This window comes from Triturus cristatus, chromosome 5_2 (genome assembly GCF_964204655.1).
Source record: "Triturus cristatus chromosome 5_2, aTriCri1.1, whole genome shotgun sequence".
Taxonomy (NCBI): domain Eukaryota; kingdom Metazoa; phylum Chordata; class Amphibia; order Caudata; family Salamandridae; genus Triturus; species Triturus cristatus.
The window spans coordinates 481272197-481299332 of NC_140588.1; the positions used below are offsets into that span (position 1 = coordinate 481272197).

General features: G+C 44.5%; 1 protein-coding gene across 2 annotated transcripts in view; it reads right to left on the bottom strand.

Moving 5' to 3' along the window:
- Nucleotides 1-27136, bottom strand: part of ANLN (anillin, actin binding protein) — a 279002-nt gene that overhangs the window by 78106 nt on the left and 173760 nt on the right. For both annotated transcript variants that reach the window (XM_085607473.1, XM_085607472.1), the window contains exons 14-16: nucleotides 24403-24594; nucleotides 8990-9116; nucleotides 8255-8303 (exon numbers count right to left, since the gene is read on the bottom strand). In XM_085607473.1, coding sequence (XP_085463599.1) covers nucleotides 8255-8303; nucleotides 8990-9116; nucleotides 24403-24594 — 368 coding nt within the window. The remainder of the gene's footprint in view (nucleotides 1-8254; nucleotides 8304-8989; nucleotides 9117-24402; nucleotides 24595-27136) is intronic.

The following is a 27136-nucleotide window of genomic DNA, read 5'->3' on the forward strand; positions in this document are numbered from 1 at the left end:
CCACTACAAAGTCTTGCCTGCTGTGACTGATATTTTTTCAAGGGGAAAGAAGAAAAAGTAGTCACTTCAAAAGAAGCAGAACCCAAAACATAAAACTTCAAAAGACTCACCCCAATATACTGGTGTCTAAAAATTGACTATAAGGAGAGGTTGAGACCCTAAAATGTGTCATCGGAGCAGCAGTCAGACAGGCTGTATGAGAAGTGGAAGCTCTGCAAGACTTCTGCCTGTGGACAGGGCTGGGAGCAAAGGCCCGCTAGTCTCCCTGTTGGGTGAGGGGACATCACCCAGGAAAACTAAGGCCAACTGCCCTGGAGCTTAAGCACCTGCCTGCAAAGACCAGGGTACCCTTTGAGGAAGAGGAGAGAGTTGGAGGGAGCAAGGTCAAGGGGGAGCCTTGCAGAGAGGATTCTCCAAGCGAGGTGTGAGAGAACCGCTGTGCTGTGTTGGTTCGGCAACCCTCGTATGCAAGAAGAGGGCTGCCGTGGACTGATCTGTGTGTTAAGCCACGTGTAGGTCTTGCTAAGCCTGTATCGCCATGCAAGCCTTATGCTGGCCACGATACAGTGGTGGCTGTAGGAGATCCGAGACTCATAACTGCTGCTGTGCAGGCATTTACACCTAAAGTGTCTGCACCTGATTAACCAAGTACCTTGACAACCACGTATGCCAGAAGGTACTATTGGTACCTTAAGTGCAAAGAAATTTAGGCCATCACCAGAGGAAAAGACTGATGCAGTTGGTGGGTCGAGTTCGCACAGCGAGAGTACTGCCTCCTGACTGACACCCCTCCCTCTTTGTCAGAGAAGGCTGACTTACAGCATCTTCGCGAGCTGGGAGTACCCCTATGTGAGAAGTTGGCCTGATGTATGATGTCACTAGTTCTAGTGTACACCTTATATCAGTCCAAATACCCTTATGGTGATTGGTTGTAAAGTCAACCTTATAGACCAGCTATCCTAGTGGTAGCATGGACAAGAGCAGTCTTAGGCTAAACTCTGAATGGCATGTGAAGCCAGCTGTGATACCATATATAATCCCTTGAATACCAAATGAAAGGACACCACAACAGATATATATAAAATAAAGTGTATTTATTCTAAGCAAACCCTCAGCACTCTTTATGAGATTAGAGGTAAGTACAACACAGTCTTATTTATGCATACATTAAGTCACACAGGTAAGTAATACAGTTAGGCCCTAGGGGCCACGCAAACCATATACTAAGTAAGTGGTATAAGAACCACTGTCACGGAAATAGAATAGGCCTAGGCCTAGGGAATCGCTGGGGCTACACTACACTAGCGTTGGTTAGGAAGTGGGAGGCCCACGGGATTCGTGTGCAGAGTGGAAACACTCACGCGTAATGCGTAAAAGTCAATAGCAATAGTACAGTTTAGAAAACGGTAGATTTAGGACACTTCCGGAGTAGCTAAGAAGTTGAGACTTGAAAACTAGACACTAGGATAGTCACTATCCTGATGAGCACCGGAGTACCCAAGTTACCTAGCCCACAGGCTGCGGGTGCATAGGGGTGAAGATGCGTCGTTTTCGTCGTCGACTCCTATGGATGCCTGAAGAAAGATGCTGACAGGCAGTCAGTGAAGAGTGTCCGGTGGATCCCAAGGCTGGGATCAAGAAGAGAAGAAACCTGCAAGCAGAAGGGACAGAGTCAAGGTCACTAGCCAGTGACCACGTGGAACCAGGAAGGAACCAGGCTATGTCGTGAAGATTGCAGGTGAAGGTGAAGCTTGTCGCTGCAGCCAGGAGGACCAGGAAGCGTCGAGGACGACCAGGAGGCGAGCTGTCCCACGAAGGCTCTTGCTGTCGGCGGCGTCGAAGTTGGACTAGGACTCACCAAGCCTTGGCAAGCGGAACCCACGAAGAACGAAGGACTTGCTTCTGGTGCAGACCAGGAAGGTCTGGGGTGCTTCTTTGCAGAGAAGCGGGAGCCAGTCGGGAGGAGCCAAACCAGCGCAGAAGATTTCAGGGTGCGTCGTCACAAAGGCCACTAGCCAGCGGGCAAGCAACCGGACAGACGCGGCAAGCAGGAAAATGCTGAAGGGCCCCACGCAGGACTCGTGGAGTGTGGGGGGCTGATCTTCGGTGCAGATGGTGCTTGGGGTTGGGGCTTCTCAATCCCCGGTGCACAACTTCGAGGGTACCTCAGAAGCTGCGCTTTAAGTTACTAGCCACTTTTCCCAGGTAGCCGGTCCCACGTCGCTCGTCGCCTCCACGGATCTCAGCTTTGCTGTCGATGTGGATCAGGGTCGGAGAAGTCTGGAAGTCAAGGCTCTGGTCAGGCTCTGCAGTCGGTTCCTCGTAGAACGTGGGCAAAGCAAAGGGTAGTCTCTTGATGGTGCCTGTTTGCACAGGGTAGCCACTCCTTGGCTACAAGGGAGATTCTTCAGTCTTCTTCTTTCGTCGAATGTCGAAGGTCCAGAGTTTCTGTTCAGTTTTGCAGGTTCAGGATAATCTAATCTCTTGAGGCCCAACTCCCACTCTTATACTAATCTGGGGGGCTGGGATACCTGCTAGGTCACGCCTTATGGGTGGGACCTGGGAGGGGGTGGTTACACCCACTTCCCTTTGTCCAGTTTCGCGCCAGAGCTGGGGCTGGAGTGCCCCAGCACCGGTTTGAACTGGACTGTGCATGGGACACCTTGTGTGCCCCAGGCAGGTCTCATTCCTTTCAGCCCTCCCTTCCCCAATACACTAAAGTCTGTCTGGGGAGGTGCTAGCACCTCCCCAAGCAGGAAACCTATTGTCCAAGCCTCCCTTGCCAGGATCACTCCCAGCAGCAGGGGGTCAGACTCGTGTCTGTGGCAGCAGCATCCATTTTGTGATGCTGAGGCTTTGGTTAGAGTTAAACAGCAAAGTAGGATTTTAACATGTCTCTCCCTCTAGAAGGGAGGAATAATATCCTCATCACCAGAAATGGTATGGGGGTATTATTCCAAAGTGTTAGACACCTTACACGACATGTTTTGATAAAGCCAAACCATAGTTACCATAACCGTTTAAGATAAGGCACTTTAAGAGTATATGGTAGGCAATATCATAGAACAGCTATAAGGACATGGTTCCGAAAGCTGCAGACAGGCTCAGCTCATGCTAGAGCACCATCTCACATGTTACCAAGCACTCTGCCTCCAGGATTGTTAAGGCCTGCCATAGAAGTGACTGATAGGTACACATGTGTCTATATATCAGGGTAGATATAGGCATACTATATCTAAGCAAGGGGTGATTACACGACCTTGCCCCAGCTGAGTGATCAGCCAGTTGTGTCTGATTGGAAGGCCAGACCAGGGGTGGCATAATACATGCTGCAGCCCCTGGGAGGCCTAGGGTACACCTATGCCCTGGGTACCTAGGGTACACTGTACAGGGTCCAATAAGGTGATCCTTACCAATTGGTTATGTACCTAGGGTACATGGAGTCCATTTTAAAGAGAGCAGACAGCCTGAGACCCTGAATGGCAGGATCTCAGGCCAACTAAGTCGAAAAACCAGCTAGACACTAGGCAAAAAGTTGGGGGTAACCATAGTCAGATATCCACCTTCCTACACCCTATAACTGAAGAAGCCGGCAGCGACACTCAAGAGGGAGAGCCTGCGCAAAGCCTGACTTCAAGAAGCAGGATCAGAACTCGCAGGTGCCCACACTGAGGATACCCGCTGCATTGTTGAATGTTTCTGTGCTACAGGAGCAGGTAACATATGCAAAAGAAAAAAATTGATGGACGGAATGCTGAACAATGCAAACATTCACCCCCAGTCACAAGGATCTGGGTTAAAGCCATCATTCTTTTGCTCACCACACCACCCCAGTTTGGACCCAGCCATATGCAAATCAATCTTGACCCTGTTCCTTGTGGGAACAGTCCAGCCCGCACTGCCAAGCCAGGTCCACCCTGGACCGGAAACAAGCATCCTGGGACTGGTTTTAGGGCATCACCCTTCATCAGCCAGGCTAGCTTGATTCCAGTGGTGTTGTGAGCACGGACCCATGTCTGGGCATACCCTTCCCACTTGGGGTGATATATGCAAAAGAAACAATTGCTGGACGGAATGCTGGACAACACAAACATTCACCCCCAGTCACAAGTCCCGAAACCGGTCCCAGGATGCTGGTTTCCAGTCCAGGAAGGGCCTGGCAGTTCGGGCTGGACTGTTCCCATTGGGTGCAGGGTCAAAGACTGATTTGCATATGGCTGGGTCCAAACTGGAATGGCATGGTGAGCAAAAAGACAAAGGCTTTAGGCCCAGATCTCTGTACTGGGGTGAATGTATGACATTGTTCTGCATTCTGTCCATCAATTGCTCTTTTTGAAGGAGCAGTTAAGACATGAACTGGGCCTTTTGGGCCCCAGTGCAGTAGCTGTTTAAGGTGCTACGGCACCATAGACACTTTTGACTAATTCTTGAGTATGGCCGAATAGTGCGCATACCCTGGAGGCGGGCTCTAGTGAATGGGGAATAACCCCAAGCATGTTACAAGGAAGAGGGTGGGACAGGAATTTACCCCACAACTGCTAAAGCCCCAACCTCAAGGGGACAGTGTTAATGCTTATGTACATCTTTATTACTTTCCATCTTTCTAGTTAGACATAAAATACTTTTCTTATAATTTTAAGTATTTGACTGAACATTGATTTATTGCTCATACGGTTTGCACTTTATGAGTTGTGTTCACTTCACCTCAGAGGGAGCCTCAGACTGCTTGTCCACAGCTACTGTGGAGAGTCAAATGCAGAAGGGGTACTTGAACCAGTTGCTCAGGAGCCACAGGAGGTCAAGCCCTGATACATTAAGGTTGGGCCCAGGAGCCTGTATGTGCCCTGTGAAAGGTGATCTGACCCTTAACTTCAGTATCACTCTTTCTGGTGGATACCTTCAACTGCAGATACCTCTCCTTGTGAATATTCCCCAGGCATCAGACTGAATCTAGAAAATTCAAAAGCAGTATTCCTGCGTACCAGAGGTGGCATTCCACATCAACCCGCTTTGGAAGCCACATAGGCTTGTCCACACCTAAGGATTCAGAGCGCATCAGCAAATTAGTATGACCTGTGTGCAAATCTCTAGATAGACCTTTTTAGATGGAAAAAAGCACACTTTTTAGATGGAAAAAAGCACACTGCACAGAAGATAGAGGGAGAGTGGTGAGAGCCCTGCGGTTAGAGTATCCACCAGAAACAGTGTTATCCAATGTAACTAACGTATTTTTCTGATGGATACTGCTAACCACAGATTCCTCACTAACAGATACCAAAGCAGTGAGTCCTGCAGGACCGATCAGCTGAAATGCCATTCCCAGCAGACTTGAATGTCAAGGCACTAGTGGTTCATGAACGAAGCACTGATAAATACAAAGCACAGGAACTCTGCACATTAGTAGCAACCTTGGCTTAAGAGGAATGAGCTTGTAAACCTTCTGGGGGTTCTTATCGAATGTGCAGCAACTTTCTATGCTGCTATCTACCTACAGACTGCTTTTTCCTGCACTGCCTTTCTCTGTTCCTAAGAAGCCCACAAAAGTTGTGGTTCCTGGATGTGCAGGGGAGTGAACTTTAAGTTTTCCCTAAAGTCTGGAGCATAGTCTCTGGGAGACATGGCCTCACCCTTGAAAGGGCGGACGTTTGCTGTGCTGGCGACAGTATCTGTTGCTGACAGTATGCCAAGCCCCTGGGCATATTCCCGGAATGGGTGAAATTGCTGAGGAAACTGCCTGGCAGGGGGTAGAGACCCCAAGGAGTAAACTGTAGCATGAATCTTTAAATAAACCTTGGACCGAATTTGCCTTCTCACCACAGAGGAGAGAACAACTAAAAGGCATACCCATTAATGTTTGGACATCCCTCGTGAAACCCGTAGACCTCATCCAAACAAGGAATCAAAGCTCCCACATCCTTGCCAATTGCCGACCCAAACAATCAGATGTGTCCAGGCCAGACCACATAGCAAATGTCACTGCATCTTAGCCCTTCTGAATGGTTTGGGTGAAAGATGCTTGTAGGTTGTCTGGGACAGGCGGTAAGCTCTGCCTGACAATGACGCATAGTACACAGGTGAAGTAGACAGCTAGCATTTACTGAACGCAAGACAATGCTGGCAAAAGAAAACTTGCGCATGCCAAAGGTTTTCATGTTTGGATTTGTGGTCAGGTGGAGTTGTGGGAAGGCATTACGGGTAACTTTACTAGTGGACGCCTTAGCCACATAGTGGGGTTGGATGCTTTGCAAGCAATTCTGGGTTACATGGATCTGGTCTGTGGTGAAAAGTGACCTGCTTGTTGACCAGAAAATGGCTTTGCCCAAATTCGGTAGGAGTCTGGCCAGGCTGGAGGATTTCTGGAACAATGTTGGTTTTAACCTCTATACTTGGGAGTTTCAGGTCAAGGACCTCTGCAGCACTTCAAATCACTACAGCAAAAATGCACTCTCCTCAGTGGCAGTACCAAGGGAAGAGACTAAACCAGTGCTTGGTGCGGGGTCTAATCCGCTGGCATCCAGTAATTTCTCATACCTATTATCTTCATCATATTGGGGAACAAATTCCTCCCCATCATCACTAATTCGGGCTTTGACCAGAGTAGGTCATACAAATTTGATGCAGTGTATGTGTGCAGCTGTGCTCTAAAGGTAGTGTGTCGGAATCAGAAGGATTGCTGATGGACTGTGCTCTGGTCGGCTTAGAGGGTGGCCTCAGCCTACGTGAAAACTAGTTTGGCTTGGAGTTGGAGACCACTGGTGTGCATCCTCCTCCAGCACCAACGATAATAAAGGAACTGGAAAAGAGTGTCAACTTGCTGCGATGTCGCCAATGGTAGTGAAAAGCAAGTGTGCCCCAGCCCCCTGAATTGGGTCCTCTGTAATTTGTGAATCGGAGATACTATAAAAAACCCTAGCGCCTACTCTGTAAATAGTGAATTGTGGCGAGGGGCACATTTATGCTTAGATTTGTGTAATTGTTTGTCTTATGCAAGAACTTTGACCATGACGAACATCTGCCATGGGAAAGGGAATGTAAGGTATTTAGGTGATGATCAGAAAATTGGTGTAGTAAGAATTATATACCTCTCCCTAGGAAGAAAATCCAGGCTAAACATTGAGTTTTTGAATGGCATACACGAATCGCTGATGAATAACATTCTTGAACTGAACACAGATTTCTAACATTTAACTCAGTCACAATATCAACCGTACACAGATTGCATTCACGGATATACCAATCTAACTGGAAGACTGAATCATTACCATGAAGGTTTTTAGAAAACCACCTGATATGAACAATGTTACATTGCCAGAGTTCACATTTCACGCGCTTAAAGAGGATTACTACTGACCAACATAGGTTCAAAGAAGTTGAAACTGAATACATTAGATTTCAGAAAGGTTTATCTACAAGAAATTGTATCAGAACACATTGAAAGTGTGCACCCAAAAACAAGACAAAAAAGATTGAAGTACATACCAAGAAATAAGTCCGGTTTTACTTTTGTAAAATTTATACCAGGAAAATGGCTAATTAAGGGATCATTAATAACGTGAGAAAGGTTATAGGTTGAAAAAAGGACATTGGTGGCTTATACCAAGACCAACCTTTTTGCGATCCTATATTCTAATACCAAAAACCATTACTAAGAATAAACAGAATTCTCACATTTAAAAATTACTAGTGGGAATTTTTCCTTGCAACAATTGTGTTCACTTCAATATGGAATTCCAGGAAATAGTGCTCTTCTATACAGAAGAAACAAAAGTCAAACTTCGACATCGAGGAAAGTGACCGTAAGAATTGCACCTATTCTCTAAAATGCCCTTGTGAATCTCTACGTGGGAAACCATCAACGCAAACCTAAGATCCACATTTCAGAACACAATTGTGCTTTGGCTAACATGTGCCCCACCCCACCCCTCTCACCCCACCCCACCCCACCTCCAATGAAGTGTGTTGCCGAAATGCAGAAGCCTCCCTTCATCATTGTATAAATGAAGTATTAAAATTGAAAACACGACCATGTGAGATAAAAATTCCTAAACATATTTAAATAAACAGAATATACCAGGATACAGCAAATGGTAAAATGGTCAAACCCAGGAACACAGCTCTACAAATGTGCAGTGTGGCATGGCACACACTTCAAAATTAGCGTGCATTTATTACACTTAGAAAATAAACTGATAGAACATTCAATAAGCATCGATAGTTAAGGTTTTCCGGAATGGCCGTTTAGAAGTATACATACCAAACTGTAGACTTCAATGTTGATCTCAAAGTCACTGGTCACATCTTCCCTGAAACAGACAAACAAATTATACTGGAAAGTGGGAAAAAAATTTGTAGCAGGTTTGACTGGTCATCGTGTCTAAATGTATAACAGACATTTTTGAACAGATTTTACAAGCAAAGATTTTTAAAAAGAAATAATAAGTACGCTATTTTAAGCACCTAGACTTCGCCTTGGAGCAAAAGGTTTTGGCTAGTGAACAAATGTGTGTTAATACACAAGATGTAGTCAATAGGACGACAGGTATGAGGCAGGTCCACGCTGAGTACTGGTGGGTGTTCCACTGGAAATTCCTGATCTCTTATAATTCAAATAGGCAGTGTGGCCGGAATTCTCATTGTACCATGCCGTAAAAAAATCCTGACACGAGGCACTAAGTTAGACGGAATATACACCCGCCACAACAGCACCACAAAGCATGTGGTCAGGACTGATCACCAGGCTGGCCCCTACCTTCATGAAAACCACTCGTAAATCAGGTAGCCTAGAGTGAGACTAGCGCCAACCCTCACGGATGAACACAAAAAATTACTGATGCATTGATCTGGGGAGAATTTCTCAACACAACTAATATTTCTGTGCTACTCGATGCTTCATTTCATTGCTTAAACAATAGCTGATACTAGTAAAACAGTTGCGTTAGTTATACTTGTTACCACAGGAAAAATCTTCAAACTCAAATTTTCTACTCACAGGTTAAAGGTTGTAGAGAATGTAAGTGCATCTCCTTTCACAGAAGTCAAGGTACTGGCAAGAGGTGTTGCTACCATATTCTCTGCTCCTGACCGGATCACAATTAGAAAGTAGTAATTTGCAGAATCTATTGAAAAATGGAAATTGCAGAATAATCAAACCCTGTATGTTCCATTAAATGAAGTACCGATTGGACAGGCAACATTTTCAAGGACTAATTTAATGGCAATACATGCATATTGAAAGAAAAAGTTTAATTTTTAACAATCTTGCACATGTATATTTAATCTATCTGCAGATTCCTCACTTTTTGAATATCCCAGGCATCCGATTGGTTCTGGAAACTTTTCACTAGATCTCAATACCAGTAGGGGGCTCTGACTCCATCTCCATGTGGGAAGCGACGCCACCATGAGGTCACTGGAGCACTAAAGTGCCCTTACAGTCGCAATGACATCAGCTTCCCATACATTTTTTTTTATGCCCTTTGAGTCAGACAGGATGAGAACGACTACAAGATTGACATGGAGTGCAAAATCCAGATTTAGAAGCTTATTAATTAGACTAACAAAACCAGCCTTCAAAACCGGGAGATCGGAAAGGTCGATGAGGAATCTGCAGGTAGACTGAGTAGCCACTAGAAAGATCATTACCAAAAGCAAGTAACTTCCTTCTCTTGGACACTTCTACCAGCAGACACCTCACCGTTTGAATAGATCTCTCACGCAGTACCCAACCAAGTGGTGGGTTAGAAAGACCGATTGAACTAAAAAACACAAGAGGGGTCCGAGCGTGAGAAGAGTCCTTCCAGCCGCACTTCCAAACAAACAGTAATGTTTTGAGAAGGTCTTGGGGTATATTTCAGTTTTGCGGATTACTGCCAGTAGGACTCTCCTTGCTAGAGCTTAAGTTTAGTACTATGACCTGGTGGAATACTTTGCTTTGGAGGTTCCTACGGAGTCAAGGCATAACACATTTTGATGCACAATAGAAACGATCTTGACAACGTCATCTTCTGGCCGGATTTATTCCCCCATCTTGCCAGCATTGCCTTTAAAAATCCGGCCATCAAATTCAACGCTTTCTGTATGGTCAAGATAAAAACACCCACTTGGGACCCAGACTATTAAACCTTTCCTCCGCTTTAGTGGATGTGGAAGGAAAAGCAAATAGGCAGGGTAATGGACTTCCCTAAATGGAAGGCTGTGACCACTTTGGGCACGAAGCAGGTCTGGTTCTGGAAACCAACTGGTCAGAAAAAGGAGGAAGTTAATGGAGGGTTGATGCTCAGTGCCTGTAACTTAGTGGCCCGTCTAGCACTTGCAACTGCGTAAGGGTTCGAAAGCAGAACACATGAAAAATGAGAGTAGGAGATTATGATCTCACTGAACTACTATGAAAAGGTGGGGGGAATGAAGGGGTGGAGGCATGTTAGTGAGGCCCATCGGAAACCTCAAAACTGTGGGGGACTTGAACAGAGATGATTGATCTCGAAGACCTAAAAAGGCCAACAAGGCAGATAAGCAACCATTCACTATACCCACTGTACATACCGGTTGAGCTAATGACAGGGCAACGCACAAGATGTCTGAGGCAGAAGAGGATCTACTGAATTGTCTGAACACCATTTGATTAAACCTACTGCATCTCCCAGACTACACCGTTATTGTTGAGTGTTTACAAACACTTAAAATAACATCCACCACTTCAGAATGCAGAGAAAAGGCAGTCAGATGCCCCTGCTCAATCTCCAGGCATGAAGGAGGAGGCTCTGGAGATTTGGGAGAAGCACCTACCCCAGTTGAAAGTGAAGTGGAAAGCTCAATCTCAACTGAAACGCAATCCTTCAGCAGCAGATACTAGAGGGCACAGAACTGAAGACAAATGGGCATTGCTGGGAGTAGGATCCAAAACGTGTGCCTCAAAAGTGCAAAGATGTAAGTGACCACCTCTGGGTGAAGACGCCACTAGTGGTCAGCATGTTATCGCCAACTAAGGCTGTCGGCCCTGCTATTCAGAAAACCTGCAAGATCTGCTGTTTTAGCACCCAAGTGTCACATTGAGTTTCAGTAGAGAAGGGGAGACCCAACTCTAATCTGCTCGTTGACTTACAACATTGCAGTTGTTTTGTCAGTCAACATCTGGATGGATTAACTTCAAAGTGATGGCAAGAAGGTCTTGAGTGCTGGCTGTATCGCTCTCCACTCAATCAGAATGGTGTACAATATCTACTCTTCTGAACGCTAGTTTTTCCAGATGTACCTCCCACCTTAAGGTGGCAGCATCCATTACCACCATATTCACTGCTGCTAGGGGGAGTTTAGAATGGACATTCCTTGAATTTGTTTCTTCGCTACACTCCACTACATCAAATCTGATGAAGCGTCCCTCAAGATCACCACTGTGATGGATATCTGCCATGTTGGAGCAATTGTCTGCAGAGGCACAAATGGAGGGCCCTGTAGCAGAGTGCCTACTTTTTGCCTGGTATCGGATGCCATTTTGATGGAAAGTGTTCTAGGTACATGCTAACCAGGTCGCCAGTGCCAGTTATCTTTCCCAAAACACTGTACAATTGTTCACCAAATAGCAATACTTTTAGCACTCCTGTAAGTCCCTAGTAAATGTTACCCATGGTACCTAGGGCATTTAGTACTAAAGAGGGTCTCTAAGGGCTGCAGCATGTATTGTGCCAACCTATGAGACCTCTCAGTACCAACATGCAAACTGCCATTGCAGGCTGCGTGCCATGGTGAAGAGAAAAGTGAAGACAACATGTCATCCCCTGTGTGCCATGCCTATAGACAATGTATGCAGTATAGATAAGTTACCCCAATTGTAGGCCTTAGAGCCCTGTGGTAGAGTGCCCTATACTACATGTGTGGTCATGGATGTGACCCAGCGGTTATTGCGAACAACCTCGAAGCTGAGGAACTCTAATAGAGTCTCAGCAGGGACATCCTGTGATTCTGGGCAAATTACTTAATCTCCCCGTGCCTAACAAAATGAATGTGTCCGTCTCTAAAGCAACTGGTGCTCATGTACAGTGCTTCGATACCTTCAGGTCGAATTTGCACAGTATAAAGCTCAAACAAAAAAAAAAAAAATCAGATATTCCCCTGTGATGCCCAAGTCAAATCAAATCAAAATACGCTTTATTTGATTTAAAAACAAATCATAAAAGCACATCACAAAAACAAAGACTTAAAAGCATTATGCATCAATTCATGTAAGAACATTAGAAATACAATACAGATTTCTTTAAACATCCCTAAAGGGAATAAAATCGAGAATCAGTTATGCTGGATGCTGATTACATCGAGTTTCTAGATCTAACCACCCCTTTTAAAAATATAGCTATATGGCCAGTACTGATTTCATCATCCAAATATTGCAGTTTAATGAATGCAGGTCGACACGGTCTCAAACCTTGTGATTTTAAAATGGGTATGATTCCTCTCTTCCTGATTATGATGTAAATCTTACAGAAAAAGATGTCATGTATTGTCGACTGTGGGGAGATGTCATTGCACGGGCACAAAAGACGTGACCAATCATTAATTTGGGGGAATGAAATCATGTTATGACAATTGCCTAGACGTAAACGCATCAAAAGCATCCTAGCATATATACTCAAACTAAAAGACAAGTAAGGTTGTAACCCTGGTTCGGTCTGAATCAATTGATTAGCACGGAGCGTTGATTTCATAACGTTCGAGGAAAATTTAAGCTTCCAGACTTTATGCCACAATAGTATTGGCTGTATTTTTATTAAGTTGGACACATATGGTAGTCCCAGTTCGGCGCAACAAACATACGTAGCGGTGCTGTCTGGGACAGCTAAAAGACATTTTTAAAAACGGTTCTCGAATTTCTGAATGGACCCTACACTAGCATTGCCCCAAATGCCAGCTCCATACAGTGCAGTTGAAATGCATTTGGCCGTGTAAATTGTCAGTAGATCTTTAATGGGCCGCTTGCCTAGCTTCCTAGCAAAATTTAAAAGGGCTCCCACAGCTTTAGCAAAGAGCAATTTTCTGGAATTTATAGCTGGAGCCCACAAACCCCTATTTTCAAACACAATACCCAAATAAGAGAAGGACTTGGCAAATTCCAACCTGTTACCAATAAAAATATCATGGCACTTGGTAGAATCAATCAATCAAGCATTTATATAGCGCACTACTCACCCAGAGGGTCTCAAGGCGCTAGGGGAGGGGGGTCCGCTACTGCTCGAACAGCCAGGTCTTGAGTTGCTTCCTGAAGGCGATGTGGTCCTGGGTCAGGCGGAGGTGGGTCGGGAGGGAGTTCCACGTCCTGGCGGCAAGGAAGGAGAAGGACCGTCCCCCTGTGGTGGCTCTTCGGATGCGGGGGACGGTGGCGAGGGCGTGGCCGGTCGATCGAAGCTGGCGTTTGGGAGCGTAGAAGTTGAGGCGGCTGTTGAGGTATCCTAGGCCTTGGTTGTGTAGGGCTTTGTGTGCGTGGGTGAGGAGGCGGAAGGTGATTCTCTTGGTGACCGGGAGCCAGTGCATGTCTCTCAGGTGTCCGGAGATGTGGCTGCGACGGGGGATGTCCAGGATGAGTCGTGCTGAGGCGTTCTGGATCCGCTGAAGTCTTTTCTGGAGTTTGGCGGTGGTTCCGGCGTAGAGGGAGTTGCCGTAGTCCAGACGGCTGGTGACGAGGGCCTGGGTGATAGTCTTCCTGGTCTCGGTGGGGATCCACCGGAAGATCTTTCGTAGCATGCGCAGGATGTTGAAGCACGACGAGGAGACGGCGTTGACTTGTCTGGTCATGGAGAGGGTGGAGTCCAGGATGAAGCCCAGGTTGCGTGCGTGGTCTGTTGGTTTGGGTGCGCTGCCTAGGGCGGGGGGCCACCAGGAGTCGTCCCAGGCGGAGGGTGAGGAACGCAGGATGAGGACTTCAGTCTTGTCCGAGTTCAGTTTCAGGCGGCTGTTCTTCATCCATTCGGCTACCTCTTACATCCCTTCGTGGAGGTTGGCTCTGGCGGTGGCGGGGTCGTTGGTGAGGGAGAGAATCAGCTGGGTGTCGTCGGCATAGGAGATGATGTTGAGGTTGTGCTGGCGTGCGATGTCTGCGAGGGGGCTCATGTACACGTTGAAGAGGGTTGGACTGAGCGAGGAGCCTTGAGGAACGCCGCAGATGACTTCGGTGGCTTCAGATCTGAACGGGGGGAGGCGGACTCTGTGTCCTTCCGGCGAGGAAGGAGATGATCCACTCCAGTGCCTTCTCCTGGATTCCGACGTTGCTGAGTCGCTGCACTAGTGTACGGTGGCAGACAGTGTCGAAGGCCGCGGAGAGGTCTAGGAGGATGAGGGCCGCTGTTTCTCCGTTGTCAAGCAGAGCTCGGATGTCATCGGTGGCTGCGATCAGGGCGGTCTCGGTGCTGTGGTTGGCCCGGAAGCCAGACTGCGAGAGGTCGAGGGATCCGTTCGTCTCGAGGAAGGCGGCCAGCTGCTTGTTGACGGTCTTCTCGATGACTTTTGCAGGAAACGGGAGCAGCGAGATGGGGCGGTAGTTCGAGGTCGGTGGGGTAGGCTTAGTGCACTTCATTGTAAAAGTTTTGGCGATATGTACATGTCCAAGTCAATTCTTAGATGTTAAAAGTGAACAAGGAAGCCATTTCTGAGTCCATGAGCTGGACACTGGTAAATATGAGTTCCTCAGCTACATAATGGCTTCACTGAAATTAAAGGTGTTTGGTATCAAACATCTCACGTTAATTCCAGTGATGAATTTATTAATACAGGCACCCAGAGGGCACCTCAAAGGTGCCCCCTGAAAACCTACCGACTACTAGTGTGCTGGCTGGCATAGACCTGCCTGCCACCACAGACAGGTTTCTGACCACCTGCAGGTGAGAGCCCACACTCTTAGGGCAGAAACAGTGCCATTATCCAGCCAGAGGTGATGTCACCTCCTCCAAGCAGAATGGCTAAGTGATTAGCATACCATGGCAGGAGGCTTCAAAAACCCAAGGCTTCCCCAGACAGGGGAATGCACCCCATTGCCCCGGGCCAATTTGGCACCAGAACAGGGGGAAGATTAGATAGTCTGGAGGATTGTCCCCCTCTCAGGCTTGTACCACCGCTAGGGTGGGCTACCTGAAGTGAACACTACTTTTAGAGTTCCACTATCTTTGTTTTGGTGTAATTAGACTTACTGGGTCAGGGTTATGCCGACTTCCCACAGGAAGTGGTCCTATATAGGCTGTAGATACCCTAAAGGTAAGTAGCCTATTGACTACTATCCGTCACTCCCTGCAACGCCCATAAATGGAGTATTGAGGTGGCACCCATGACACCAAGAACTCAGATTCAGCAGATCAAGAAAAGAAGGATACCGTGAGCAGCAAGAAAAAGTGAGTACTAAAGACTGCTGTGGACCTTTGGCACCACAACTTTGCCTGCCGCACTATGTCTCAACAATCACGACTCAGACTCGTGATGCAGCTAAACTCCTGCCAAGAACCCGCAATGGGCTTCCAGCACTTGGCAAATTGCAAGCAATCTCCCTTGGAGTAAAGAAGCTACTCCCCTGCAGACTGCAAAGTCCGGTCTACCGAGTTGCCGCTTCCTTGTCAACCCAATTATTAGGGACTTGGTTGGATCTTGTCCATCTTGAATGGTCTGCGCCAAATTGGCACAAGATTACTCTTGGACTGCTGGTAAGATCTCAGCAACTGAGCCCCCATGTGTTGGGGAGTACAGTCTTAGCAAACAGTTGGCGTTATCAAACCTGAGCACAAGACTAAGTCCTGTAGATCCAATGCTTTGCTACTTTCACCATGATTATCAGATGGACAGCTAGACTCTTCCATAAAAGGACCAGGGGAGACACATGACCTATTTCAGCAGAAGTATTCAGACCACTGGCCTCTTGTATACAAATATAAAAATTGTCATATTGTGAAGAAAATGTGTTCAAAACATCATCAAAAGCTCAATGGCTCTGGTCAGATTACCACCCAAATAGTTGCTGGAGCAAAGCAGGACGCTCCTGGGCAAAGGCACAGATATCAGAATTAAGTGGGGGTGGGGTGGCCGCTGAGATAATCCACTCTTGATTCAGAATGCCTCTGGATTCTAACCCAGAGACACATCATTATAGTTTTTTTTTTTTTTTTAAAAAGACTCTCACCCACTAATATGGTTAGTGGCATATTTCATTATGGAGTCCTCTCCTGATACCTCTGTATCTGAGAATGCACTACCTTGATCATCAAGGGGGCACTTCTAGGGAGGAGAGATCTAGGATTAAAATTGTTTAGGGGAGGCCTCTATTTGTTGTTTTATTAAGAGGAGGGTTTACAAACAAATTACAATTCTTCTAGAGAGTTAATTACTCCAGCACATCTGCAGATCTACATGTTTCAGCTACAACAAATGCCCATGTGGCTTTTATCAGGGCAGGTCTTAGATCCCAGTTTTATGATACTTCTACAATTTGTATGGACTCTAGTGCATAACTTGTGTATTGTATAGTTGTGAAATTCACACATTCACACTCATGCCACACATTCAGACCAGTCAGAGACTCTTTTTCTAAGTGGTGTACATTTAGTGCTAGGGTACTAGCCTGGTTTTCTCTACCCCACTCACTGTCACGCAAACCCACACATTTGTTCTTGTGTCTTTCTTGCTTGAATACTCCGAGACATTTATTTTCCCTACAGAAGACCAGTACAAAGATTGGGGTAAATTTGGAAAAGTGGGTTAGATAGCACAGGAATTACTAAATGCTTTAGGCAAAGTAAATGTGTGGAGTTAAAAGAAAAGCATTAAGCATGGCTGCTGAAGACCTAATTTGGTAATTGACACTTGCACCCTAGCTGCTTAGACAGGACAGAAAAAAGGAAAAGGGATGGATGAATGAAGCCCTGATTTAGATACTTGGTTGCTATGATCTGTAAGAACGCAGTAATCCAATGCAATGTGATGATAGGGAAGGTGAGGCATAAAAATATGTAGGATGTCATGCATTTGATGGTAACATTGGCAAGGCAGGAAAGAAATACAGGTTTATCCTATTCAGCGATACAGAAAGAGCCAATATGGCAGACAGACACTCCACTGGACAAAGAAAAGGAGAATAAATCCAATGAAGCTGAGAAAAATTAGCTGAGCTGCAATAGCTACAACTTTGACAGTAGCTAATCAGCATCAAAAAGTGATGCACAAGACACCTGCTTTAACGTGGTCTCCTCAAGGAGTACCTCAAAGCAGTTTGCGCTAAATCTAGGTTTCTTTTTCAAGTCATATACAAACATAAATTGGTAATCTGAAGCTAGGCAGCAGCGGTGAAGATATAGTCTTTCCTGGTGTGGCAACATGTTTAACAGCAGAGGATGGCAGGAAGCTTGAAACACAATCATCTAATCAGGGATGGGGCATTCCTGTAGCCCGACGCCCAGGACATATTGTTTGGGGTCAAGGGCAACAAGTTTTAATGTGTATTTTGTCCTTGAGACAAGTAGGCCCAACCCCCTACAACACAAACCCTTTGGCTGCCAGATTGCAGTAACATGTTATGGATCAGAGAAGGGCACTGTCTGCAGTTAAGGTAATATTTATGTCCATGTGTTAATGCTGTTCAAACCTGTATATATGGTTCATCAATGCAAAGCCTTTATTATTAGGGTAAGCGCTCTAAGTAAATGTTGTAAGCGCGGACTGCACTACTGACAGTGGTTCCAGTATCCAGTATAAAAATGTGCACACACGTTTTCAAAGTTTAGCAATATGATGCTGTGTATAATGCTCCAAGAATTCTCTTATTGGATGCAAATATTTGCAGAATCTTGAAAGCAAGATTGAGGAGTATTTGCTTTCAAACAAATTGTTCACAAAAAAATGCAAGTAGGAATAAAACATTTAGCTAAACTACTGTAAACCTTTAGGTACCATTTCTTTACAGCATCATTTAGTAAAATGTGTTGATGCATGCTAGTATCACCCAAAGAAGATTCATAATGGAAAATCAGTGTAACCAGTTTCAATAAGATTACTGGAAACATAAAAATAAACAAGCATTGGCAAAGCCAGCAAGTCTTAAATGTGTGGTCAGCCTTTTGGTTTTGTCAATGTGTGACTTGTTTTGGCATGGTTTCTGTAAAACCTTATTGGTGTGGGAGCTGCTGGGTCCTCACCATTATAACAAACATTAGCAAAAGCAATAACTGTTTTTGGTCTCAAAAAGCACACATTTCCACAGTAGTTCGTGGCACTGAACAAAACTATGTTGTGTGCCGATATGCTCCTTGTGAAAGAGCAGAACGATGTCACTCACCATGAAGCCAGTTGATAGAGACAGAATTTACACAAAAGGTCATGGTTAATGCCGGACCTAATTAGGGGCCCTATTATAAAGAAAATCTCAAAAGTGCACCCATGGTATATGTCCTTGCATTAAGTGCAGATATCCAAATTTTGTGAATTCACAAGAGTTTACAGGAGTAGGCTAAGAACTAGTACTCCTGGAATATATTTGTGAACTGCATTTTAGCATGAGCAAATATGCATGTCTAGATTTGCTCATGTGAAAATCTGAGTGTTTATAAGTTCTTTTTCCCTCCAACAAATTTTTTCCCCAACCCTGGAAGAAGTTTAACATCTGCCATTGTCAAGAGTAAAGTTCCAACCTTTCTCGGTATGGGAAAAGATTAGAAAAGAGTGAAAACCTTTAAAACATGCAAGTTAGAAGGTTTGCACAGAACTATTGCATACCACTACCTTCAGCCCCAGTATGCAGATCTGCGGAAACGTGGCAATGTAAAGGAATGGCTCGTATTCAAACCCTACTACGGTATGAGCCCTGGCATAATCAGAGAGGCTATATCAGAGCTCTTATATAATGAGATTGCTGCCATAATTTGTCACCGCATTACATATAACAAAAGGGACAAGTGGATTTTGTAATAGGACAAGTAGATTTATTAAGCAATCTGCCCCATGGACAAGTAGATATTTTATTAAATTGCACATCCCTGTCTAATATATCTGTAAATAAAAATAATGAGTGAAAGCGCCTCAAGAGCAATTTGAAATTGGGCAGACTGTCTTCCTTTGGCACTATTTTTATAGGAATAGTCAAGGCTCACCATTCAGTGGTATGAAAAAACTGAGAACAGAATTAGCTGTAAGATGTTAAAATTACTTTATGGAGGGTTACCCTTGTCCCAATTCTGTGTCCAGGATTGCTTTGGTATTTGGAGCATCCATCATATTGGTAAGGAAACCACATGCAGTGCTCAGATAAAAATAAAATGTATTGCACATATCCACTAGTCCAAATCGGTCATTTTCAGTGGCCTACCCGTGGGTCGCTTATTATACTTGCGATGACGCTTACATGTGGCTGAAACAAACTCTTTGTCACTATAAATTTACTCCAACTGACCAATAACCGGTCAACATCAATATACGTTGATGGAATATTATGACGAAGCTATTGTGGGAAAATGTTAACTTCACCAATAGGTGAGCAAGGAAGCTATTCCTTTTGGTTTAGGTACCCTCATACACCCTAGTGGTGTCATGCTTCATCATCGGGTCACCCCGACGCATAAAAGTCGGGGTGGGCTCAACCACAATGTTGGGAGCTCTTTGAAGAGGTTATAGACCAGGGGGGCTAGAAAATTAAAAAACCTCAGACAGATCCCCAGTATCCCTTTATTTACGGGTCTGTCTGGGATACTAAAATATCTCAATTAGGGTCTTTGTAGGATAATTATGGTCCTATGACCCTAGTGCCAACATGTTTCAGTCCGTGTGCGGCCGTAAAGGTCCAGGACTTTCTTCAGGGCAAACAGAAGGCCACCCTGGATAACAGAGGAAGGGATTCCCTAACCTGTTTATTAACGCAAAGGCAGAGTAGCTGCTCCTTGAAAAAGTGACTGATTAATTAATTAGTCATGCTTTGTATTCCATCTGAAAAAGAGAAACAAAAGAAAACAAACAAACAACTTGTACTTGTGGGTTTTCTTAGTCGTTCCCATATTCGTGTTTACGATGTATAACACCTACATGTGTCAGGTGATCATAAGGCCAGGTGGTGTACAACTATCTCCATCCATGTGCCTTTCATACCTGTATCTGTACACTTAGTCAGCGTGCCAGATATATTGTGCGGTGGCAAAATCGCTCGCATCCTAACTGTATTTTCATGCCAGTTAGTGTTCACTATCAATATAAAAACACTCGCCTATGTACCACTCACACTCAACATTCTCACCATATCTGTGATTCAACATGGTACTGTCTTAACCATGCGTGATTACTAATAGAGCACTGTGTGCTGTTGCTGTGACCATCTTACCATCCTGAAGAAACTGCTTGAACACTTTCAGATGGAGGATGATGCTTTTTCACTGTTCTTGAATGTTATGGGTATCCTTGTGATGCAGTGAAAAAAAAACGTTTTTCTGTCCCTAAAGTGCATATTTTAATTCAGTTTGCCAGGCCATGAAGGTGTATTCACAGATACCCTGTAGCATGTATGTGTTGCACGCTTCTGAATGAAGACATGTCCCTTTATCGACAGCCTGGAATTGTAACAAATTACTTTGTACAGATCTTTTCAATCTGATTCAATATTCTTACTCTCCTACCATTTATCCTAGTTGTTAATCGAAGTTTCCATGCTTTATATTTGATGTTCAGGCAATACTACATTTATCAAAATATTAAACATTTTTTTTTTTTTGCTCATTTCGGAGTATATCGCCAACCAGGTTTAATATTGGATTTCAAAGTTTACATGATTCTCGTAAAACTACTGGTTACTCCATGATGCATTTCAGACTTAAAGATTATTTTTCAAGGAGTGCCTTTTCTAACAATGGTACTGAATTACATTTTCTTAGACAAATGTAAACCTTGTGAAAATATGGCATGCGTGTCCATCTGGATTGTGCGTCAGTCTTTAAACGCTGTGAGCATGGCCGCTGGCAAGAGCAACTATTGTAAAGGTGTTCACCGAAAGATAAAATAGAAACAAAGATTCCTCTCTTTTAGCAAAACCAATGAGACAATTCGAAAAAATCATGGGGAAGAAGGGGGAAAGAGAAGAGGTTGCATTTGTCCATAAGAGAAGGTGTCGATAATTTTATATGCAGACAGATACCTGGAAGTAGTGTCACGATCTACCACCTTTGAAAGTTAGTAGGTTTTGCTTTTTTTTTTGCTTAGGAAAGGCCCCAGAGAAGTTTTTCAAGGGCTTCTGCTACTTTTTTCTCTATCCCTAGTTAAACTTGGCACCTTTAGTGCGCCGGCAGCAAAAAGTTCAAATATCCATTAAGAGGCCATAAGACACATGTAGTAAAGTGACCCTTTGACATGGTCACCCCACACTTTTTGGGTAGTATTTGATGAGTCCCCAGTGCCAGATGTCTTTCTTCGAAGTGTGAAATTGTACCCAATTGGCAATACCTTTAGCACTCTCTGCCAGTCCCTAGTAAGAGGTAACCCTTGTACCTAGAGTAAGGGGGATAAAGTGGTTCCTTGAGGGCTGCAGCACTAATTGTGCCACCCTAAAGGACACCTCACCAAACACATACAGAATATCACTTCAGGCTGCTTGATTAGGTGCAGATAAAAGTGAAAACACAACATGGCGCACATCTCTGTGTGCCATGTCCATAAACACTGAATACAGTATAGGCAAGTCACCCTACAGCAGGCCTTGCAGCTCTAAGGCAGGGTGCACTATGCTACATGTGAGGACATATCTGCATGAGCAGATATGCCCCTGGGTTGGTCAGCTCTATTGCAGCCAGTACAAGTGAACAGGAAAGCCATTTCAAGTACTTGAAAGACACTGGTGAAAACAAGTTCCCCAGCTACGTGATGGCTCACTAAAAATAGGGATGTTTGGTATCAAACATCTTGTATTAATAAACCCACACTGATACCAGTGTTCGATTTATTAATACATGCACACAAAGGGCACCTGAGCGGTACCTCCTGAAAGCCTACCAGCTACTGGCTACTGGTGTGCTGACTGGTTTTTGCAAGCCTGCCACCACAGACATGTTTCGGACCTCCAAAGGTCAGGTCCTTTGCTCTCAGGAGGCCAGAAACAAAGCCTTTTCGGGGAGATGGTGTGTACACCCGCTCTCAGGATGTACTGTGGATTAGCATTCCAAGGGAGGAGATTCATAGAGGCCACCTCCTTTGGTATGCAAATCTGGCATCTTTTACAGGACATGAAGCAGACCCCTTTGTCCAGAGCGCTGATATTCAAAAGGTAAGGAATCTGCAGCTAGAAGTCTTTCTGAAAGCCTTCAGGAGCACATTTACCTCCACCAGCAGCGTCAGTCTTACAAGTCCGGTGCAATTTCAAAGGCACAACTATCAAGGTAGGAGAGAGACTCTAGAAACTGCAGCCAGATAGGTCCTGCCAGCTATTTATCCCAGGGCTCTCTGCTGACTTTGAGAAAGACAACAGGCAATTCCTCCTTTAAATACCTTCCAAATGCTTGGGCATCACAGCCTCTCTGGTCACCACCTTTCTCTCAGCAGACATGTTGTCCAAATAAAATCTTCAGGATCACAGCTTTTTCTCCACTAGGCCTTAATTTACATTCAGTATATTGCTGGGCTCAATAATGTACAACTGGTACATAGAAGACTAGAGGTTGTAGTCGTTAAACAAGATATACAGTGCTCAAATGCCAAGGATTCCCAACTTCCAAAATATCCCCTGCCAGCTGACTCCAAGCCTGAAAAAACACCAACAAAACTAGCTTATCGACAATGTAACCTGACCAAGATAGAGTTCATAATCCTAAATGGTGGCACACAGCAAAAGCAGATCTAAAAAGGCTATCACACAAACATTAACAGCTTCTCTTCCTGCATTGCCCTTTCTACCAAATCCCTTTGGTTCCACTGACCCCAGAGTGCACTTAAGCAGACAAATCTCAGCCTCCAGCATAGCATTAAAGCTTACATGGTCTTAACTTCTGCTACATTCATTGTGCCTCGCACAAATAGTGGCAATGGAAAATGGACAGCTTCTAGATATTACTGTGGCCTAAAAGAAACCATCCTTTCCACTGCCGGTCTGATCATCAACTAAATAAATTTGATTGAATCACCTATAAACTAAAGTAGCTCCCTGGTTCCCCTGTCATGTCACACTAAAATTCAGCTAATGCTGTACTATTTATAGGCTAGGCGCTCAAGATTCAGTGTTATATTGTAAGAAAGCGCACCTATCCAGAAGTCTGTACACAAATCACCATTTACCTATCACAATGTTCTAAATCCAGACAACACAAAGAAAACTTCATAAACGAGTATCCCCTGTCTGCATAAATACTACATAATTAACTACTTCTGTAGCTCAGACTCACCCCTTATTAGCAGCATTTCCAGAAAAAGCTATGCCCTCTTCTCTATATTCTTCAAGCGACAAAGCTTAGGATTGAGGACTGGAGTCTGTTGCCCTCATGTGTTGCAGACCTAAATGCTGCTCTAATGCTGCAGGTTCAGCAAAGAATGTGAATCAAACTTTTTTCTCTATTGTCATTTTTATGCTTTCTGTCCCCAATCTACCGGAACTGGAAGCCTTGGAAATTGCATGCATCCAGTAACAAGGCCCCTTTTCATCTCTTTAATTGTATTAAGCACATCAGAGGGCCAATCATGTATTTGTGACTTTCTACACCTCAAAGAATAAATGACTTTGCTGCTACTTGGTGGACCCTTACACTACATATCAGCCTCATTAAGCTCAACATTGACTGGGCAACTAGTTACACAAGAGAGAACTTGTTGCTTGATGTGTATAGGTTTCGGCCCGTAAGTGGCAGCAGAATTTAAAGGCTCAGTTGTGTGCACGATAAGAGCAACTTATACAGGAGACATCCTGTTCGTGCCCATTGCGCACATTATGCCAAAAAGTCCAGTTATGCTATAACAAGGTTGTCAAACAGTGAGCCACAAAGGACAGATCCATGTCCCATTTTCATGAAAAGTATTAATTGTGTAAATGATTCTCAATTGCATTATTTGCAAGTATTTCTTCTATACTGGCATCCTGGAAATCTGGAATATACATGCCCGTGGTAGACCGCTATTATTCCTCACCTACAAATTGAAGTACCTCACTAATCTCAAGTTGTGAAGGCAGACAAGAGGACAGAATGCAGATAGTGAATGTGAATTTCGGGGCACAAATACAGTAATGCAAGTCTGGTACTGACGATTTGGTGGGGCTTGCTTGCTGCCCCTTCCTTACTAAGTAGATTGTTTAATTGACATAAGGGTATTAGAGCAACCACTTTACAGAGGATAAACACTAATAATTGTTATCACGTGATAATGATTTTACACAAGTCCCATTTGTACAATCTAATTGAGATTATGCTTGCTTAAGCTCTCATGCGTTACCTGGTCTCTGAGCTGAACTGCATACAAAGTCTGCTTTCAAAGGAAGTCGTATTTCGGATAATGAAATAACCCCACGAGATGGTACAAAGTCGTTAGCAGCAGCAGCTCCGGCTCGGTTTTGATTTTTTTTCCCCTGAGGTCCTTCACTCTTCAACTTATTGAGTTCTGCAATTAAAGTTACTCTTTTTTCAGCTGTAAAAAAAAAAATAAAGAAATTATTTTCTGTGTCAACAATGTCTTATATTAGTAATAGGAATTAATCAGCCAAGAAGGTATCTTTACATTGTTACGCCATAATATGCAGTCAGTAAGGAGGATGGCACAATATTTTTAAAAATTATGGCCAAATTAGAACATTAGCGGGAGCACCGCATTGGAATTCTCACAAAGAATGATCAATTCCAAGGTTATCGGTACTTTTGTGATGTGGGTATACCTGCTTATTACTGGTTAATAGCCAAGAAATGGAGAATACCAGTAGGCATCTGTTTCCACGCAGATTTAGATATCCATTCCCCTCACTAGCAGGCAATTTGCAGGCATATATTATCTACTTTCCTCTTAGTAACATCAGTTTAAAAATAAACACTCCCAATGACCAGAGTCCACCTAACACAGTTAAAAGTAGTATGCTTTTTGCATGAACTTAGAATTCTTTGTCAGGACCGGAGGCTTCAGATTATGCTATCCTATCTTTGCTTTTATTTTTCCAGCAGCCATTTGAAAAATTCAACAACAGACCACATTTCCCAAACACCCTCAGGAACATGATGGTCAAAAAAGAAGCAAACAGGGGGCAACACATCCCCAAGTCCATGAACCAATCACAGCATCGTGAGCCTGATATAGTCTCTCCTCTAGTCACTGCCCAGCCTCTTTCTTTGCTGCTCGCAGCCCTCTGATGAGTGTTGTTTCCTTACTCTCATATTAGAACTGTGTGTATTGTGTGATTAGACGCAATCGTAGGCCGCTTCCGAGTGCCCACGATCACATTTTCATAATGAGGTATTATTGCCTTGTTTTTTAACCACAGAAATTACTGTATTATGTTATTATACTGTGTGCCTCGTTGATCCCTTGCATAAGGGACTGGTGTGTCGGTTACCTGCAGGACCGGGGTGATTCATTTGTCATCCCTCGCGCCACTCTTCATATCTGTGTGCTCGCGGGGGCGCTATGGGGTTGTATCGATGTCTGCCGGCATCGGCTCGCGGGTTCCGTGTTGGAGCCTACGCGACCCCGCGTTTTGTTGCCTGATGCAGTCAGCCTCAGGAGGCGCTGCAGGACGCGCGTCTTTATTTATTTATTTAATGCGTTTTTATATAGCGTGGACTTTACCCGAAGGTCTCAGAGCGCTTCACAATAGCAGCAGTAATGATACATCCGGAGCAAAAATACAAGTGAGCATGTTACAAAATCAAATGGTACGTTACATGAGGCAATAGTGACAATTTTGCAAGTATCAAGGGCAAACAAAATACAAGAGGTAGCAAACGATACGTTACAAACGGAAAAAGTGCCGTGTGCAGGTTACAAGAGCATACAAAGTACACGTAGAGGTAAAAAGAAAAAGAATTTGCAATAAATGGCCGACACTCAGAACACTAAAACAAACGTTACGTTACATGAGGCGTTGGTGGCCGTAGTGCATGTATCAAAAGCAAACAAAATACAAGCGGTAGCATACGATACGTTACAAAAGGAGAAAGTGACATGTGTGCAAGTTACAAAAGCGATCAAAATACAAGTAAAAGTATAATACTGCAATATATGTCAGACACTCAAAACACAAAACACACTGAGAAGGCACTTCTATAGGCATGGAGAACAGAATTTCCTATAATGGAAGGACTTCCTTCAGAAAATATAGGGCATGAATTAAATTTGGAAGTGTCTTTGAAGTAGGAGAGATTTGAGGTCAGTTTTGAAGGCCTGGGAAGAGGTGGTGGTCCGGAGCTGAGGCGGAAGGGAGTTCCAAATTCTCACCTGAAAAGGATTGGGCCATCGATCTTTCCTTCTTGAAAGTGGGAGGTTCAAGCAATACATTTTCTGCATTCCGTGATGGTCTGGAGCCACCAGAGAGTTTCAGTTTATCCGCCAGGTAGCGAGGGGAGGATGAGTGCAAGGCTTTGTAGGTGATACAGGCAGTCTTGTAGATAGATCTTGCCTCTATGGGAAGCCAACGGAGGGTGAATAAAATGGGTGTGATGTGGTCGCTTCTTTTGGCCCCATATATGAAGCGAGCTGCTGAATGGAGAACAGACTTCAGGGGGGACAGGTGGGATTTGGGGAGGCCAGTAAGAAGAGAATTGCAGTAGTCCAATCTGGAGAGAACCAGCGATTGGACCAGGGTTTTAAGGTCGTGCTCCGGGAAGAAGCGACGAATCCCCCAAAGAAGGCGCAGTTGGTATCGAGCAGACTTTGCAATGGAATCGATGTGGGAGAGTAGATTGAGTTTTTTGTCGAGTATGACGCCAAGGGATTTTGCGCTCTCGACAATGATGGGTTTATTGTTCAGTAGATTAATCTGATCCATCCAGGATTGCACTGGGGAAAGAGAGAGTGAGGAGGAGGAATTCAGTTTGAGGGATTCAGGACCAGTTGATGAGTTAACATCCAGTTTTGAATGGAGTCGAGAGTAGAGCTTAGCGTGAAATTCAACAGTTGGAAGGATTTCCTCACTTCACGCCCGTTGCCTGAGCCCCGCTGCCCTGGAGAGTTACGCCCTGCCTGG